The following is an 18690-nucleotide window of genomic DNA, read 5'->3' on the forward strand; positions in this document are numbered from 1 at the left end:
TGATCGGGAGAGGTAATTAACTATAGGGGCTTGCGCCTATAGGAAACCAGAACTCAGATCATAAAGTCCTCACCAAATGAGGGCGAAATCTCTGGGTAGTGTCTTATCTACAAACCCATCTGCCTTCCAAAATTTACCTCGGAACTTAGTTCGTTAAAACTCCCTCGCTCAAATAAAAAAGAAATAGCGCGGCGGGGAGGCCGGGGCCGAATTTTCAGAGCCCACAGGCATATGATGTGTTTTCTTATAAGGCACCTTCACATCAGTTTTGTGAATAGCAGCAGGTGCATTGCGTCTTCTTGTAGCCCTTCCACCTCGTTCACTTATGACTAGGCAAGTTTTTATTGGTATTATATCTTCTTGTTCTGACTCTAAGTTTAGATGTAGGTCAGCAATGTATTCCTCCAACTGCCTAAGAGGTTGTTGATTGATAATCATCCATAGAATTGATATATTATTGGATATCAATTTTCTAATCTACCAATCTTTTCCTCTTTCTTTTTCGAGATCTCAATGCAGAATTACACTTTTCTCCTTGGCTTTTATAGTATTTTGAGGACTTCATTTTGCTTAGCGTAGGCTTTCTGCTGCTGGCTTCTTTGAATAGAAGAGTCTTGGATCCACTTCCAATTCCAAAGAATTCTTTTGACGAATGCCTTCAATAGCCAATAAGACCTTTATCATTTGCCTAATCTTTTTAGAGATGAAAGTTTCCTAACCCTCTTCATCTTGTTGGGGTTCTTTTCCTTTATTACCGCTTGCACTTTGGCATGGCATGGAGAATATAACATTGGTCTTCTCCTTCTTGGGATTAACCACTACACTATCTAACAAAGTGAGCTCACCACTTTGATAGTTTCTTTCCACCTTTTTGTCAGGAGAAGAAGAAAATGCAGTATTTACTTCGTCCCTCTTTGAGTCATACATTCTAGGTTGTTTTCCTTTCCTGGGAGAATTATTGTTGTAGTTATAATTGAAGCTCCTGGGTTTGGGCAATCTTTCGAATTTAGCTAGACGATCCAGTAATTCCTGAAAGTTATTGATTGAAGCCATCACTACATAGAGATCCATTTGGTCGTCAATGTTCCCTAGTAGGAGCTCCACAGCATGTTTTCGGTGAGTTATTGCACAAATTTCATACATAGGTTTCTCTACCTCGTGATGTATTTGGTGACGAATTCATCCCTCCTTTCGAGAGTGAGGTCTGCGATAGTCATCTTCTTTATCGCACCAGCGAACTTTTTGACGAACATAATCTCTAGTTCGGCAAATATTTTTAATTAGTCATTAGGTAACTCAGCATATCATTCGAAATTCATGCTAGTAAGACTACTGACGAATTGGCATAACAATAATGCGTCATTTCATCCAGTATTACCACAGGTAGCCTTAAATTGTGTCGAGTGTTGTCAAGGGTTTTCTGTACCAAAAAATGTGTTGAATTTCGATACAACATATCCTTTTGGATACTTAACTTGGTCATATTAAATAAGATACACACGTCCAGTACCCACCAAGGCTTCCGCAATTTCAAAAGCAATAACTATTCAATCTAGGTTTTGCTGACTATTTCATCTTCTTTCGAGCTTGTCAGTATCGGCTCTTGTTGTACATCTAGCCCTCAGTCAAGAATATTTGAATCAGACTGAGCATCTCTAGCATCACTAGTATTCATTTTGGATTAACAACATTTCCTTGGGGGTTTGTCATTTGCGGTCGGCAAGTTATATTTGCTAGACCAAACAGTCCAAACAGTTCTTTTATCATATTGCCCATCTCATCGAGACAAGCATGCAGTTGGTCGATCTCATGATCCTTTTTCTATTGGAGAAGTTGCATTTCTTGTAGCAATCTTCTCACAATTTTTATGTTTCTTCTTCCACAATCTCCTCTTGATAAAGATGCGCTTTATTCACAAACGTTGTCTATTTTAGATTATCTTACATATGTTCTTCATTTTGTAAATATGTAGTTGTGTTCTTGCAAGTATATACCTTTTGCTTGAACTGCTTTGGAATGTGATCAACCATTCGAACAACTTCAATGTTCATAGGATCAATACCTTTTGCCTCTTCATCACTATCATGGTAATTTTTATTGGTGCTAGGGAAAGTCTTTTCATCCCATAAAGCTTCGTCATACACCTCAGCATTAAAATCTTCTTCTAGCCGGGCTCGACACCTCCAGTGAATTACTAGAGAGTCAAAAGACTCTCTATAGATAGCAATATCTTCCCTATATGGGAGAACTTTGTTAGCACTTGCTCTCTAAAAAGGTCCTAAAATTTTAGGATCCTTTGGAACCCATACTTGCTGCCTCCTCGTAGTCGCAGATTGCCGACGATTTACATGAGGTGTCAAGTGACTACCAGGATCGGGATGTGCCCACAAATGCAATTTCTCTTGATAAGATTAGTGGGGCCTCAGCTCATTATATTTCCTAACACAATCTTCTTTATGAAGACCACTGTAGGACTTTCTAAAATGTCTTTTCTCATAATCTGGACATTGTCTAGAATTAGTTCTATTCAAATTACGATAATGAGAAAGATTTCTGCAACTTCATCTGTAAGGTTTCTTTGAAACCTTTTCCTTCTAGAAATTTCTTGAAGTCGAGGCAACAATTTTATCCATTGACTTCTTCCAACTCCTTTGGAGTCTTCTATCCTTCATAGCCTTCATTAATTTGTATAGGCAATAAGAAACTAGTTCTACCATTTTTTCGAGCTGTGGTAACCGATAGGAAGTCACCCAAAAAGACTACTTCACTTCGCCCTTATCATCATTCCTTTTTACCCATCATAATCGCTCAAAGACATTATTAATGGATATGTTTGCCTCCATCTGAGGAATTGGTTCTTCAGTCATGTTAGGCGTCTCTCAGTCGTTAGTTTGAAAACTAGCATTGGTCTTTCTTCTGGCTTTCTAGATAATTTGGTGCCATAGGTGAAAGCTTTAGTATCATATTTGCCAAAATAAATAGTAGACCCATTGGGAATTTCGTACTTATTCTTGTTATGGATAGTCGAGTCAATAGTGACCGACTTCAATTTGCTCTCCGGAATCTTTCTCTCGGCCATAGGGACCACAGTAGGTGCAGCAGACAACCTCGAGATATAAAGATTCTTTTGGGAGTCTTTCTGTTGACAGGTCATGGAGCAGTAGTTTTATCAGTCGTAATTGTCCTGGCATATACAGCTTCATTAACATCAGGAAAATATTTAAAAACTTCGGAAATAGCTTTGAATTGAAGTGTGGCTCCAACACGACCAGTGTCAATAATAGCTTGGGGAAATCAAACCTTCAATCCTACCCCTGAGCTTGATAGTCATCATCTCTTAATAGGTGACATTTTCAAAAACCAATCATAAAACTTGTAGTGATTAGAGTTAACCTAACTTCTGTTGCAATAAAAAAATATGAATTTATAATAAATAAGCATCCATATTATTTAGATGTGTATATATATTTCATCCAAAGATAGAGAGAGAGAAGTGATCCCTGATTGAGTCGCCAGAAATCTGTTCACTCAGAAAAAGATGGCGTCACGGCACGGACCCTACTTTCGCAAGCTCAAGGTCCCATTTTTCCTAGAGATGGATTAGATTGGATTTTAAATTAACAAGATTTCACCTGATGATCAGCATCATAGTTTATTTAATTCTAAGATTCCACTTCCTATGAGCACAAGCCCTTATAGTTAATTACCCCTCCTAACACATAGAAAAGAACTCTCGATTAAGAATGAATCAATTTTTAAATGTGCAACAGTTTTAAATTTTGGTTGTGGTGGACGGAGATAAATATGATCAAGATTCATGGTTCTGATCTCCCAGATATTACATACGTTTCAATCTACCAACACTAACAATCATTAATTGTAGTATCAAGGGAATCTGATTAGTAGCCATGGTTGCCTCCTCATAGGGATCAAGAGTAAACTAAAGTGGATAGAAATAGGTGATTTGGATTGGGTTAGAACTTGCGGCTCCACCTAGGAGTTGCCCGTAGTTTAGATTAAGATTGGGTCTTGCAGCTCCGTTTAGGAGTTGCCCATATTTTTGGATTTAGATTAAGTCTTGTAGCTCATTTAAGAGTTACCCGTATATTTGGATTTCGGTTGGAACTTACGGATTTCATTGAAAGTAGCCCGTATAGAGGATCTTACGGCTTCCCTTGAAAGTAACCCGTACAACGGGACGGGTCTTACTACTTCATTTAGAAGTAGCCCGAATAGTGAGTCTTATGGCTTCACTTAGAAGTGGCCCGTATAACAAGTATTATGGCCTCTATTAGAGGTGGTCTGGGTTATCAGAGATGAGTTATTTGTTTTGAGAAAGTTTTCTCTAGCACCCTAATTAAAGTGGGACTTACGGCCTCCATTAGAGGTGGCCCAGGTTATCAAGGATTTAGGGTTAGATTTTTTTTACCTAGAGATTTTCCCTAAAATCGGACTTACGATTTATACTAGAAGTTGTCGATGAACTTTAGGTGTTTACTGCTTCACTTAGTAGATTTACTTAGAGAAATAGTTACCAATAGGATTTATTATATCTGTTAGAAGTGACCTACAGGGCTTAGATTAGTGACGATGTAGTTTTATGCACTTTACTACCTCGACACCAGCATTACCATCTTATTTTACCTATAATCCAGCTTTACTTTTAGTACTAGCACTTTTTACTAATTTTGCTTCAGTACCATCCTTGCTTATAGTCTATCATGCACCGACACTTCTCCTGAAAGAGACGTACAACGTCCGACACGACAAGCGCCAGACACGTGTTGGAGACATTGAAAATTTGTCCGATTAAAAAATATTAAATACAAATTGGACACACGTGTCCGGCACGTGTGTTTTAAATATTTTATGAAAAAAAAAATTTAAATATAATCTTGTATTTAATTTTTTTAAAATATAATATTGTATTTAAATTTTTTTTATTTAAATCATAAAAATTAAATTTCTTATTTCTTTTTCATAACACCAAATCAATAGCTCGTACTCAATTCCCCATTCATCGAGTATTCGCATTTCATTTGTCCTTGACAGCTCGTGACTTCGATTTCACACAATGCCCAACGTCATCTCAACATCGACGTTTGATGTCGTTATGAAATAAACATTTCAAAACCATCTCAACATCAAAGTCTAACACTATCTTGACAATTGATGCTCGGCATTAACAATTTCTAAATCCACAACTTGATAGCTCATCCTCGTCTGATGTCGTCTTAATATCGATGACCAACGTCTGCTCAACATTAATAATAGACGCCCTCTCGACATTGATGAAAGAATGCACAATACATCTTCACAACATCGATTCTTGACTTTTGATAGCATTGTCATCTCCTCGCTCGATGTCTAATATACAACATCAACGCCCAACCCTCAACATTCTAACCTTAATCATTTTAAGCAAAAATTCTAGTTAAATGATTTATTATTTCTAAATTATTTTTTAATATTATACTTATTCAATTTCTATACACTATTTTAAAATATAAAAAAATTGTATACCGTGTCCAACTCGTGTTTATGTCCTATATTTTCAATAATTAACGTCTGTGTCATGTCGATGTGTCCGTATCTATGCATTATGGCCAACAGTAGTACCTTTGTTTCTTTCCTGTTATAGTTTTGTTCTTACTGGTTTTGTTCTTTCCAGTATTAGTTTTGTTTTACCAGTACAAGTTTAGTTTTACCAGTACCACGCTGACATTTTGCTTGTTTACTTACATGTATGTTGTACTTGCAGCAATTTGGAGAACGTTGAGAGCTCAAACGTAGCTGCAATCGAATCTACTATTGAGAGTCTGAGAGTTTTTTGAGAGCTTGTTTGGAGAGCTGCTTGTTAGAGAGCTATTTGTGTTTGAGAATTGTGGTATTTAGTTTGCGAGATTGTTTAGCTTGAACTTAGGTTGGATAGTGGAAAATAAGATTTTTTTTGTTCTTTTGTTCATTTTAATTCAGTTGTTTTAATTAATTAAATGAATTGCTCGACCCATTAATTGATTTTAAATATATTTTGAAATTATTTAATTATTTAGATTAAATTGATTGGTCAATTGATTTAATTAATTTAAAGGTTCAAATTGATTAATTAAATGGTTTATTAATTAAAATATTTTAATTTTATATTAATTAGTTTAATTAAGGTTAAAGTTTTAATTAAATTTTAAATTAAATAAAGCTAAGATTTAAATTAATTGTTTTAATTATATTTTAATTTAATCAATTATTTAATTACTTGAATTTTAGTTTTAAATAGAATTTGAATTTTAATTAGATGAATTTTAAATTTTATTTTAAAATTAGTTAATTAGTTTAATTTAAATTAAATTTAGGAATTTAAATTTAAATTAAATAGATTAATTAGTTAAAATTAAATGTTAATTAAAGCTCTCGGACAATCTCGTGACATTATTTCGACAGCCTCCTAGCATTCCGTCCCCGCGAAGGGAGGTCGAGAGAGCGCTTGCCCTTTATAGTCCACCCAACTGGATAGGATTCAATGGCCGAGAGCTTCCGGGGATTAAAATCGATTATGAAATTGGTCTTTGATGCTCCAAGTTGACACTCGTGGTATTTAGGAGCTTTCCCGAATTTTCGGCATTTTTTAGACACCCCCTCCCCGCAAGGGGAGGTTGGGTAAGGCACTTACCCTTTTGATCCGCTCAGCCGGATCGAATGGACAGTTGAGGGAAATATCAACCCCGGAAATACATCTTCGGATCCTCCAGTTGAATGATTTTGGCATTTGCTTTTCTTAATAATAATAATAATAATGACAATTATTATTATTATCATTATTATTATTATAGTAATTATTATTATTATTATTTTATTATTAGATATTTCCTCCCTCACAATTTCAAGAAAACAAAGATGGGTGAACGTGTGACCGAACACAGGCAGAGGAGGCAGATGTGAGAGCGGAGCGTGGTCTGATTTGTTCGCACATGAAATCGGTGCCAAAGGTACGATCGAGTTCAGGTTAGACGAATCGGATCGAAAGGTCATTCACACAAGGAAGCAGGAGGTGTGCGGGCTTCGAGCATCTACAAGAAGCATGCGACAAAAGCTGGAGGCCGGCTCGGGGGTTCAATTGCGGGAGACGAAGCCGGATCGTTGGCTTCTTCTATTGATGCGGACGACTTGCGCAACAGGGATAGTCAGGTCTAGCTTTGGCTACTGCTTGCAGGGGTCTGTCGAACATGAGAGGGAGAGCTAAGAGTGTTCAAATGCTTGGGGCCTTCAAATCATGCCGCATGAGGGAGTTGTGCTATGAGGAGCGAATGTGGGGAGTTATGTGGAGATCATGGGGTTGCGAGAACCGATGACGTGGAGTTGTGGGCAGTGGGAGCTAGTCCAATCATAGGTTCACAGGTCAACATGTTGCTTTGATCATTAAAAATGGCCATGTAGAGCAACACAGCAAACATTATTGTGTTGTTTGCATGTAATGACTATTGCTATGTTGTTTACATGTATGACTCCAACTCAATTATACAGCAAATAAAATATTTTTTTTAGGTTCCAAGCCCACTTCTCCTCCCAGAATTCTCCGTGTGCCACTCTCACTCCTATGTATTTTAAATTTTGTGCTTTACAACATCCTTCAATAATATTGTTGGGAAACATTGTTTTTAAACTTTACAAAACCACCTGAAATCTAAATTTATTTTTAGAATACATGTTACTAACATTCTACTTTTAGTTATTAACAAAATATGTGTTAGCATGATATTTTGTTTATGTACACGTGCAAGCAATCATGTACTCCGGTTATATTGTTTCCTACGGTTTTCAAAATTGTTCATGTTTTCATACATATCATGGTGTGCCCTTGCCACCTACCGTAGGTCATTATTGGTGCTTCAATGATCTTTGTTGGATTAGGGTATAAACTTTGTAATCATTTGATGGAAGAAAACAAGCATACAAAATGAAATTGCTGAAATAAATAGTAATAACATGTAAGTTGCACATAATTTTATCTTCCCAGTAATTACAAAAAACTACACAACATTCTTTCGAGTAAACCAAATAATTCAAATGAATAAGAAATTATATTCTTTATTAGCAAGACAATTATATGTCTGGATGTTCAAGAAACTATAAGCACTGCAACAAGCTCCAAAAATACATAAATAGTCATGTGATCTACAAAATTGCCCACAGGACAAGCAAAATATGAGAAATAAGATATATTAATAAACTCTTATACCATCAGGCAAGAAAGAGATGTGCCGAGCCAAATGCTGAATGGACCCTGACTCAATAATTTGTGTTATTGCATTCTTAGAAGCTGAAGCAACCAACAGCAAGAACTCGTAGCATTCCTCAAAAATAGAAGGATCTGACCTGCGTGCATAGCAATTCAAGTGGTTCTTAAATGCATTCATGAAAGAAACTGTGGAAAAAAAAAGGGCAGTATCAGAAATGATAAAAATATGGTGACTCCAGAAGATTCATGATGGCTGTCAGAAGCATCCTACCATAAAGACAAAGCAGGCAGATTTGATAAACCGTCAATACATACTTTCATACTAATTTTACTTATCACATAATATAGAAAAACAAGCATATCTTTGGAACTAATTGGATCAACTTTGTATAGTCAAGAGAATAAATTGGGACGCATTTTATATCACAATTACAATATGAGAAATATTTTTTATCAATTTTGTATAGTCGAAAAATTAAATTGGAGCAATGTGATATTATGAGACAAAACTGACCACACATTAATAATCAAGAGCTATTTTGAAGTTTTTCAAAAGAGAAAAAAAAAGAGAGAGAGAGAAATAAAGGGGGAGAGAGATGAACTTTAGCCATCCTAAGAGGAAAACAACCATTTTCATCCACATATTTTTACAACTAACACTGCTACCACTTTATATGGACCTAGACTTCAAGATTACACTTTTTATCATGACATGCAACATGAAAATAGCTTGGAATGAGTTTCATCAATTGTCATAATAATTTATTAATCAACTGAGCGTGTTAAAAGAACAAGGATGGAATATCATATTGAAAAGTCTGGTTAAAACTCTAATTTATCCCATGAGTTTTACCAATGAAAACCATGAAATAAACTTTACAAATCATCAACTCATTTAATTTAAGCAACTTATAAGCCTTGATGGCTTGAAAACAAACAATATTCTTATGCACTTGGGGTAATACATGAAATATTGTTGATGCGTCCCATTGATGATCAAATGATTTTAAAATCCCTTGAAGTCATGTATGCATTTAGTTTAAATGATACTAAATAGGATGAATAATTGTGATTTTATATTTGAACATCATAACATCAAAATTTAAATTAGTGAAGAATGTTAATTCTCCTCGTAAGAGTAAAAATTTTCATCAAATGTATAAAAGGTAATACTACACAAATATGAAATTTAATTGGAACTATAGGAATGAAGATCAAATAGTACCATAATAACAACGTCAAGTCTTTATCTCACAATATGGGGTTGGCTTATATGAATCATTTTTCTCCATTGTGTTATATTAAGAGCCAAAATTTAATTTAAATCTAATTAAAATTTGTCATTTCTAATACTTTATAACCATGTTTTTTAGGTCTAATTCTACTTCTTTTAACATAGACCAGTTCTAATACATCTACTCTCCTACAAGGTCATCAAAAGGCCCATATTTTATATGACCAAATCATCTAAGGAGACTCTTTCTAATCTTATTGATGTAATCTAAAATTTGGGAGAGGGGCCCAAATTTTTTATCACAAAAGAAAGAACTTTTATAAGTAATAGAAAAGACACAAAAGGACACAAAATAGGATCAAAACAAACTTTACTTATATAAAATGAAAGACTTACAACTCTTAAAATTAAAACGACTTACAAACAAAAACACCTTACAAATACTTTACTAACTTGGACACAACAAACCTAAAGGAGCTTCATTCCAATAGAAGAAGGATACAGGTGAGGTGGCACTTGCGGAGAGACGAAGAGGTTAGAAGCCGAGAAGAAGGATGGAAAGAACTCGCAAGTCTCCCCAAGAGATAGAAGAAGAAGAAGTGGACAAAGCTCGCAAGCTTTTCCAAACAAACCCGCAGGTTATGGCTTCCAAAAATCACATTTTCTCTCTTTTAAAACAACCACAAACAACTTATATTTATAGACAATAGAGGGGGGACTAAACAGCCCCAAAACTCTTCAAATTCTTAAATAAATGAGGGAAATGAAAAAGCCAACAGTCAACTCCAGGAAACGAAGCATCAAAGCCACGGAAAAGCCCCCAAAAGGTCACGAGAAAACAGCCCAGGCGGAACCCGAAGAGGCAACCGCAAAAGCCAAGAAGGCCCGCACAGAACCGAAGCACCAAGGCACGGGAAAGGCCACCCAGCACGGAAAACCAGCAGCCAACCGGGGAAACCAAGGAGCCCAAGCAAGGAAAACCAAAGGGCCATCCACGCGAACCAAGGAGCCATCCACGGGAACCAAAGGAACAACAAATGGGAGAATGAACCTCAATTTATGAGCTAAAAAGGCTCTCTACTAGACATTAATGAGCTGATTCTAGTAGAGGACCTAGAAGCTCACCAAATTTATAATTCAAAATATTTTGACCCCCCTTTGCCTACATCAATTCTCCTCCGGTTGAAAGAATTCATCTCCTGATGAAGCTTGAGTTTGCTTTGAATCATGTCCTGAGATTTCCGAAGATTGATTGCATGGATTATTACTCATGACTCAAAAAACAAAAAAATTACATGACAATTGAGGGTTATATGAATGATTTTTGGAAATGTAAACCTGCGGATTTTGTTAGAAAAGCCTGCAAGCTTGTTCCATTCTCCTTCTCATCTCCTCTAGGAAAGACTTGCGATTTCTTTCCACCCTTCGTCTTGGCTTCTAACCTCTTTCGTCTCTCCGCAAGTACCACCTCACCTATATCCTTCTTCTAATGGATGAAAGCTTCTTTAGGTATTTGTTTTGAAGTAATGATGTAAGCAAAAATTTGGGAGAGGGACCCAAATTTTTGCTAGAAAATTAAAACCTTTCTAGATAATACAAAAGGCATAAAAAGAAGACAAATTAGACAAAACAAACTTTACTTATATAAAATAAAAGACTTACAAACTTTGGACATAAAATGACACCTTACAACTCTTACAAATAACTCAAACAAGACAAACACCTAAAGTTGCATTTCTTTGAGAAGAATGATACAGATGGGGTGGTCACTTGCGGATAGAAGAAAGAGGTTAGAAGCCAAGACGAAGTGGAGACAAGCTCGCAAGCTTTCTCAAAGAGGGAAGGAAAGAGGGAAGTTGGACAAAGCTTGCAAGCTTTTCCAAACAACAAACCCGTAGGTTTTATCTCCAAAAATCACATCATATATCATACTAAAACAGCCACAAAACAATTCTATTTATAGGCACAAAAGAAGGAATACAAACAGCCACCTAAAAGCAATATTTAAATCCATTAAAATAGGGAAATAGAAGGCCATAAGTCACCAAGAAGAAGGCCAAAAGACAGCAGGAATTCTGCAGGAAAATTGCATAGAAAACAGAGAAAAACTCTTGGAATTCCCCCCCAAACAGCCACCAAATAACAGCCTTCATTTGGTGCAGAAAACAGGGACAAAAAGGCCATGGAAACCCAAGCAAACAGCCACGGGAAAGCAGCCAGCAGGAGGCCCGAACAGCCAGCACAGCAGCCCCCATTCGGAACAGGAAACAAAGCAGCCCCCATTCGGAACAGGAAACAAGGGGCCAAGCACGGGAAAACTAGCAGCCATCCATGGGAACCAAAGGGTCAAGCCACGGGAACCAAGGAACCATCCACGGGAACCAAAGAGCCATCCACAGGAACCAAAGGGACAACAAATGGGAGAATGAACCTCAATTTATGAGCTAAAAAGGCTCTCTACTAGACATTAATGAGCTGATATCTAGTAGAGGAAAACATTTATGAGCTTGAAACAAAAGAAGAGGCTCATTAATGAGCTGATTCAAGTAGAACTTACAAAATTTTCAACTCAACTTATTTTGACCCATTCCTTGCCTACATAACTTATCTACCACTAGAGCTACTCCAACGTTTTCACGTATATACTTGTTTCACATTCTACCTCTAAGTGTAAAGCCACTCATCGGCCTAAGCATCCTCATCTATGCAACACTTAAACATAATTTTATGCTTCCAATTTAATGGCCAACATTCTGCGCTATAAAGTATTACAGGCTTCACCATCATTTTATAAAATTTTCCCTTAAGTTTGACGAGTACTTCTCCATCACACAATAGGCCTGATGCATTCCTTCACGTCAACCATCCAACTTGAATTCTACTAATAATATCCTCATCTATTTAACCATTGCTTTGAATAATAGAGCAGAGATATCTAAAACATTTGCTCTTTTTAATGACTTGATCACTCAATGGCAGAATCCCACTACATGATCTATTACAACTAAAATTACACTCCAATGTATTTGGCTTTAGAACTGTTCAAATGAGAACCTTTAGACTCTAAGGTTGACCTCCATAATTCCAAATTTTCCTCCACTCCCTCTCTAGTCTTATCAACAAGAAGAATATCATCAGCAAAAAGCATACACCCAAAAGCATGCACCAGAATACATCCTTTTGTAAATGTATAGTAAGAATATTCATGATTAAATCAAAAAATATATGAGTTTAGAGTTGATCCTTGATGTAATCCAACTGAAATAGAAAATACTTGGTCAAACCACCTTATGTTTGAACACAAGTAACAACTCTTGTATACATATTCTTAATGGCTTGAATAAAAACAAAATTAACTCATTTCTTTTTTAGAACTCTATAGAGCACTTCTCATGGATCTTTATCACATATTTTCTCTAAATCAATAAATATTATAGGTAGATCCTCCTTAATTTCTATATTCTTCTCTATCAAAAGCCTCAACAAATGTATATTTTTCATATGTAGACCTACCCGACAAGAATTCAAACTGATTTTGAGAAATATTAGTATCAAGTTGTAATATATGATACATTAACTTAATTCATCTATAATTTGCACACTCATGTGTATCACTTTATTCTTAAAAATAGGAACCAACACACTCATCCACTCATCTAGCATCTTTTTAGCTCTTAAAATGATATTAAAAAAATTAGTAAGCTAAAAAATTACTTAATCTCTTAAGCATTTCCAGGTCTCTATTGGAAACTCATTAGATCACACTATTTTTCCACACTTTATTTTTTTAAAGCCTACCCAATTTCAATTTTACTGATATGATGATCAAAACAAAATTCTCTATTTTCATTCAGGTGTTAAAATCTTTAAAGTCAATTGTTTTATCACAATTTTCATTGAAAAGCTTATCAAAATATCATATAAACCTATGTTGAAAAGCCTCTTCTAATAAGAGCATTTTTTATCTTCATTCTTAATGCCTTTACTTAAACTAGATCCCTACTTCTCCTATCCCTTTGATTGGTTAACTTATATATACATCTTTCACTCTCCTTAGTACCAGATTTATTATATAAATCACAAAAAGCTAAATTCTATGCGTCAAATAATGCTTTATTAGACTCCTTACGGGCTCCTCTATATCTTTACCAATTTTCGAAGCTTTTAAATCTAAATCATTTTTTATAATAAAACTTTTTATTTTTTTTTTTTCTTTTTTACCCATTTTAATTTCACTACCGGCTATTTTTACAATTAGAGCTTTTCCTTTTGATTCTTTAAACACATATTTTGCATTCTTAATATCTTTTTTCGCACATAAGATTAGCTTCCTTATGAAAAATCCAATCCTATGAATCTTAATCTCAAAAATATTTTTATTAGCATTTTTTCATATACCTCATCTAATCCTAAAATAATATTTTATTTTATTTTTCATATTTCACCCCTTCATTTTAAAGTCCAAAACTAATAAACAATATTGGTTACATTAACTTTTACTCATACTAACTTTACAATCTTAAAAAAATACCTTCCTATGTGTTACTTTTCACTTAATTATTTTACCTATGTTCACTTGCCTTAGTAGCTTGCCTTATCGTCATTCCCTTCTAATTTTGATTGATGTGTTTGGTCAACATGACAATTTACTTTTGAGGCAACTTGATTATTGACTTAATGCCCAAGTCTTGTTAGATGGGTAAATTGGCTACTCAAAATCTCCCACTAAAAAATGAAAGAATAATGGAGCCTAAGGCCCTTTCTCTGTTCTTATTGAAGTCACATAGCATCATTTTGTTGGGACTTAATTTTGTGTGTCAATATTGAGAAGGGCTAAAGTTCTTAAACTCACTATGTTGACTGATGCACCTAGGTCAACAAGTATCTATTTAACTTAAAAATGTCAATATCAATTGTTATGTAGAATGGACGATTGTGATCTGCAATTCCTATGAGTAAATCTTAATTAGAAAAGATAATTATGAATACTTCTTTGAAATATAAAGTCTCCTCAAAAGAACCCTCTGCGAGTTGAGCTATCAAATTTCAAGATTAAGTATTGACTTGATCAAATTCTTGCACATTTTAGGAGAAAGTAAGGGAAAATTATAAATACTCAGTCTCGCAAAGAGTTTTCTAAGATAAGCTAATATATTGTAATCCACTTTTGGTGGTCAACCACCCACTTGTTGTTGTGAAGAACGTGTTGACGGAACAACACCATCATGTTGGTTTATTAGTAGTTTTCCTTTATTTTATTTAATGTCATACGAGATGGTACAACATGACCACTTTTGAGGTTTATCTCCTTTATTTATTCAGACTCAGAAAATAAAGTCATATCAATCAACAACTCTTCAAAATTTAATTATTATTTGCTTTGATTTATTGACTCTGAATCAGACGACTCGAGTTCAATGATAATCTTTTCTCCCTGCATTTTATACACAAGTAGATCATCATCAAAACCTGATTCAAATATTTGAGAAGATTATTCATTTTCAAATTCAAAATGGGGCACAGATAAGACATGTGGAAGGATTGCTCATTTAATTAACACACTTTGTAACATACATGAAATCATAAAAAGTAAAAAACATGGGAATTTTCCTATGCCATTAAAGAGATAACCTATTTAACTTTTCGAGTTATTTCATTCTTTTATTTTCTCTTAACTATTAGAACTCTCTTTTTATGGAGTTTCAATGGTGAAGAACAATTTCCATCCATTGAGTTTCCAAAATGACCTTCCAATAAATTGAGATTTCCATTGAGATCCTTCTTTTCCATGCAGTTCAACTACCAAGTCTCCCACTATAATGTGATGTTGAGATCTTACAAATCTCTTAATGAACAAAGTTTCCAATTCCACAAATAACTTCACCAAGCCAATTAGTAACTCGGTATATTAATCAAATAAAACAACAGACAAAATACTCATGAACTGCATGAACAATGTGCGTCACTACCACCCAAATTGCAACAACTAGCTCTGAAATGAGCCAAATGTTGTTGGGGATTTCCATTCCATTGAACAACTTACAAGATGGGGAACAAACTTTTCGAGTATTGAACTAAGTCAAACTCTTCCAAGTATGACCTATCCCTTTAAATAGAAGGATCTCATGGAGATTATCAGATTGGGTAATTGACTCTTTAATCTATTAAAATATAATCTTTGAAATCTTCCTTGGAGTCAGCAAATATACAGACTCGAGCTCTGTTTTCTCCTAACTCTCTATATCCCCATGAATATGAACAATATCCCCATGAATATGAACAATAATTTCTACTTTCTCATTACCAATATAAGGTTTGTCGGTTGCATTGGGGATCTTTTGGGACCATAGAAGCTAAGTAATAAGCTATCATGGCAGATGTCATCTCATCCAATCACTTCTCCATATTGCTAATATGTTCATCTTTTGCTTCAATTGCCCAAGTAAGAAAAGAACTTGAGAATTTTCACTCCTATGTTCCTCCTATACTTCAACAACTCCTCCATATGAGAGTCTCTAGATAGAGAAAAACCTCTCCTATCATATTAGAGAACTAATCCATGAGATTAACCTCGTTGGGATTGAAATTTTCTAGTAACATTCTTTGTTTTTCTTCCACTCTATTTTCCTCCTCATCTATATTTTTGAGACTATCCTTCAATTATTTCATCATTTCTTCCATAGTTTTACCTGTCATCAGATTGATCTGAGATGAGTCGTACTCTTGATGACTATCAATTTCCATTAGTTGTTTACTTTAATATTTAGAATTATATCTAACTACAAATCGAAGAATGTACCGTAGATAGAGTTTTCACGATAAGTCTCCATTCTTCCTTCACCCTGGATGGAGATGAATGTGATTTTTGACGTCCCAAAATCTTTTCATCTAAAGATAGAGTCTAAATGCAACCCCTAGAGTATAACTCATTGAGAGGAATTAATGGTTTGTCTTCTCCGAAAAACCTCATAAACTTAGAAGGTAAATCTGATTAACTAGAAGTTGAAAGGGAAAACAGGGGGCCACTCAGTGATCAGAATGATCAACTTTTGGTCTGCAATAGACCTCAAGTGGTGCAACTACGATATCTACAAAAATAATTTTCCTGTTAATTGCACTCCGAGAAAGAAATTTAGAATCATAACCATCCTCTAGAGCTGACACAGTTGACTGCTAGGCAAACCTTTGTTTATCCTTCCTTGATGCTTAAACAATCAATTTGTTATTCTTAGAATTTTTGTTCTCCATCAACTTTTCGCTGGATTTCTGAACCTTAGGGCATGTCAATCTATTGAAAACAGATGGATGAGAGGAGTGTAACTAAGTCTAGTTGACTCGCGAGCCTGCTTGGGCTTGACTCGTTAACAGGCTCAAAGAGTCAAGCTTATCGAGCTCGTGAGTCGAGCTCAAACAATATTTCAAGCTCGACGGCTTATCGAGCTCGAGTTCGAACAATAAACGCTCAACTCGCAAGCTCGTCAAACGGCTCATGAACAAAAATCCCGAGCAGAGTTTCGTTGGCGGAAGATCGTGCAACAGAGTTTCGCATGCAGGAAATTTCCAAGGGCGGGAAATTCCGCGTGCAGGAAATCGTGCGGGAAGTTTCAAGGGCGGGACGACACGAATGACCGCCAAGACTCACGAGCCGGCTCAAGCTCGTTTACAGTGGGATAAGCTCAAGCTCAAGCTCGGCATTGGAGCTCGACTCGAGCTCGAGCTCGAGCTCGTTTTCTGACTAACGAGCTGAGCTCGATAATGCCAAAACTCAACTCAACTCGACTAATTTACACCCCAAGATGAGAAGCCAAAGCCTTTGGTGAGACCTCAACAAACCTCTTCCTACTATTTTGGGCGGTCAACTTATCTCTAACAGGCAAGTTGATTTATAAAATCTTCTCAAATGAAGGTTGGTTTTCCAAAGCCTTCACTTTAGAGGGCTTGGGGCCTTGAAACATTACCTCTATATTCTTAAATCCAAGCCCAAATTTAATCATATTTTCAGAGGAAAAAGTACAACTGTAAGTGCACACTGAACTTGTAGATCAATTTACCCTCAATTCTGCTTTGTTGAATCTTTACTGAATTGACTTTAAATTTTTTCTGAAAATATTATATCAACTTTTTTGTTTTATTTCTTAAATCTAATTATTACTTCATCAACCAATCACTGCATTTTCCTTATGACTTTATGGCCACTAACAAGAATCATTGATCCCTATAGCTGTAACTCAGACTTGACAGGTGATGACATAAATTTAATAGATTTAAGAATTTCATAACACTTGACATAACTTGGTTGTAAATTTATACAACCAACACAACTATGGTATAAAAAAATTTAGAATTGGATTTATTTGAAAATGTGCATTTTAAAAAGCTTGATGTAGAAAAACTTGATTTCATTTTGAAAGTATTTTCTTTTGGAAAATTCATTTTTAAGACATTTTTTGCTTGTATTGTCATCACTTAACCCACGGTTGAAATGGGTGAGGCATCCAACACAGAATTTTTTTTTGTAAATGTGTTAGCCAATCAATAATTCAATATTAAACAAGATTTATAAAACCACTGTTTTAGATGAAAAGAAAAACAATTCCCAAGTAGAATCGCTAGAAAATCTATTTGTGGGATTTTAATATATATAACGGATTGAAATATTTAGTCATTGAGTACGGCATAAAAAATAATGTATTATCCCAGAGGATAAAAATATTATTTCGCTATGAATTTAATAACAAAACTCGTATTTTTATATTTTTAACATAGATTTTCCCTTAATATATTTGATCGAGCATGATTTGTTTTATTTTGGGGTGTAGATTCCCATAGAGCAAGACCCTAGGATTAATTACATCCCAAGCATTAGCCTCTTAAAAAATTTTTAATTAAAATAGTGGTTTGTATTATGTCAATTAAATATTTGCTAATATTTTACATGATTTGTCTTTTAGAAATTATTATCAAAGATTTGATCTTTGAGAATTTCAAAAGGATTAGATCAACTTGAAATCAATTTTTTAAATAGAAGCCAAAGAAACAAGTAGTAGGAATCATAGCTGTCAATGGTTACATGATTTGTCTTTTAGAAATTATTATCAAAGATTTGATCTTTGAGAATTTCAAAAGGATTAGATCAACTTGAAATCAATTTTTTAAATAGAAGCCAAAGAAACAAGTAGTAGGAATCATAGCTGTCAATGGCGCAAAATAGCGCGCGCCATGG

General features: G+C 35.0%; 1 protein-coding gene across 5 annotated transcripts in view; it reads right to left on the reverse strand.

The window, feature by feature from the left end:
* LOC110107672 overlaps positions 1-18690 on the reverse strand; it is a 79313-nt gene that overhangs the window by 49543 nt on the left and 11080 nt on the right. For all 5 annotated transcript variants that reach the window (XM_020837990.2, XM_020837988.2, XM_020837991.2 and 2 more), the window contains one exon: positions 8234-8370. In XM_020837990.2, the coding sequence (XP_020693649.1) occupies positions 8234-8370 (137 nt within the window). The remainder of the gene's footprint in view (positions 1-8233; positions 8371-18690) is intronic.

Source organism: Dendrobium catenatum, unplaced genomic scaffold (genome assembly GCF_001605985.2).
Source record: "Dendrobium catenatum unplaced genomic scaffold, ASM160598v2 fragScaff_scaffold_1631, whole genome shotgun sequence".
Classification (NCBI taxonomy): domain Eukaryota; kingdom Viridiplantae; phylum Streptophyta; class Magnoliopsida; order Asparagales; family Orchidaceae; genus Dendrobium; species Dendrobium catenatum.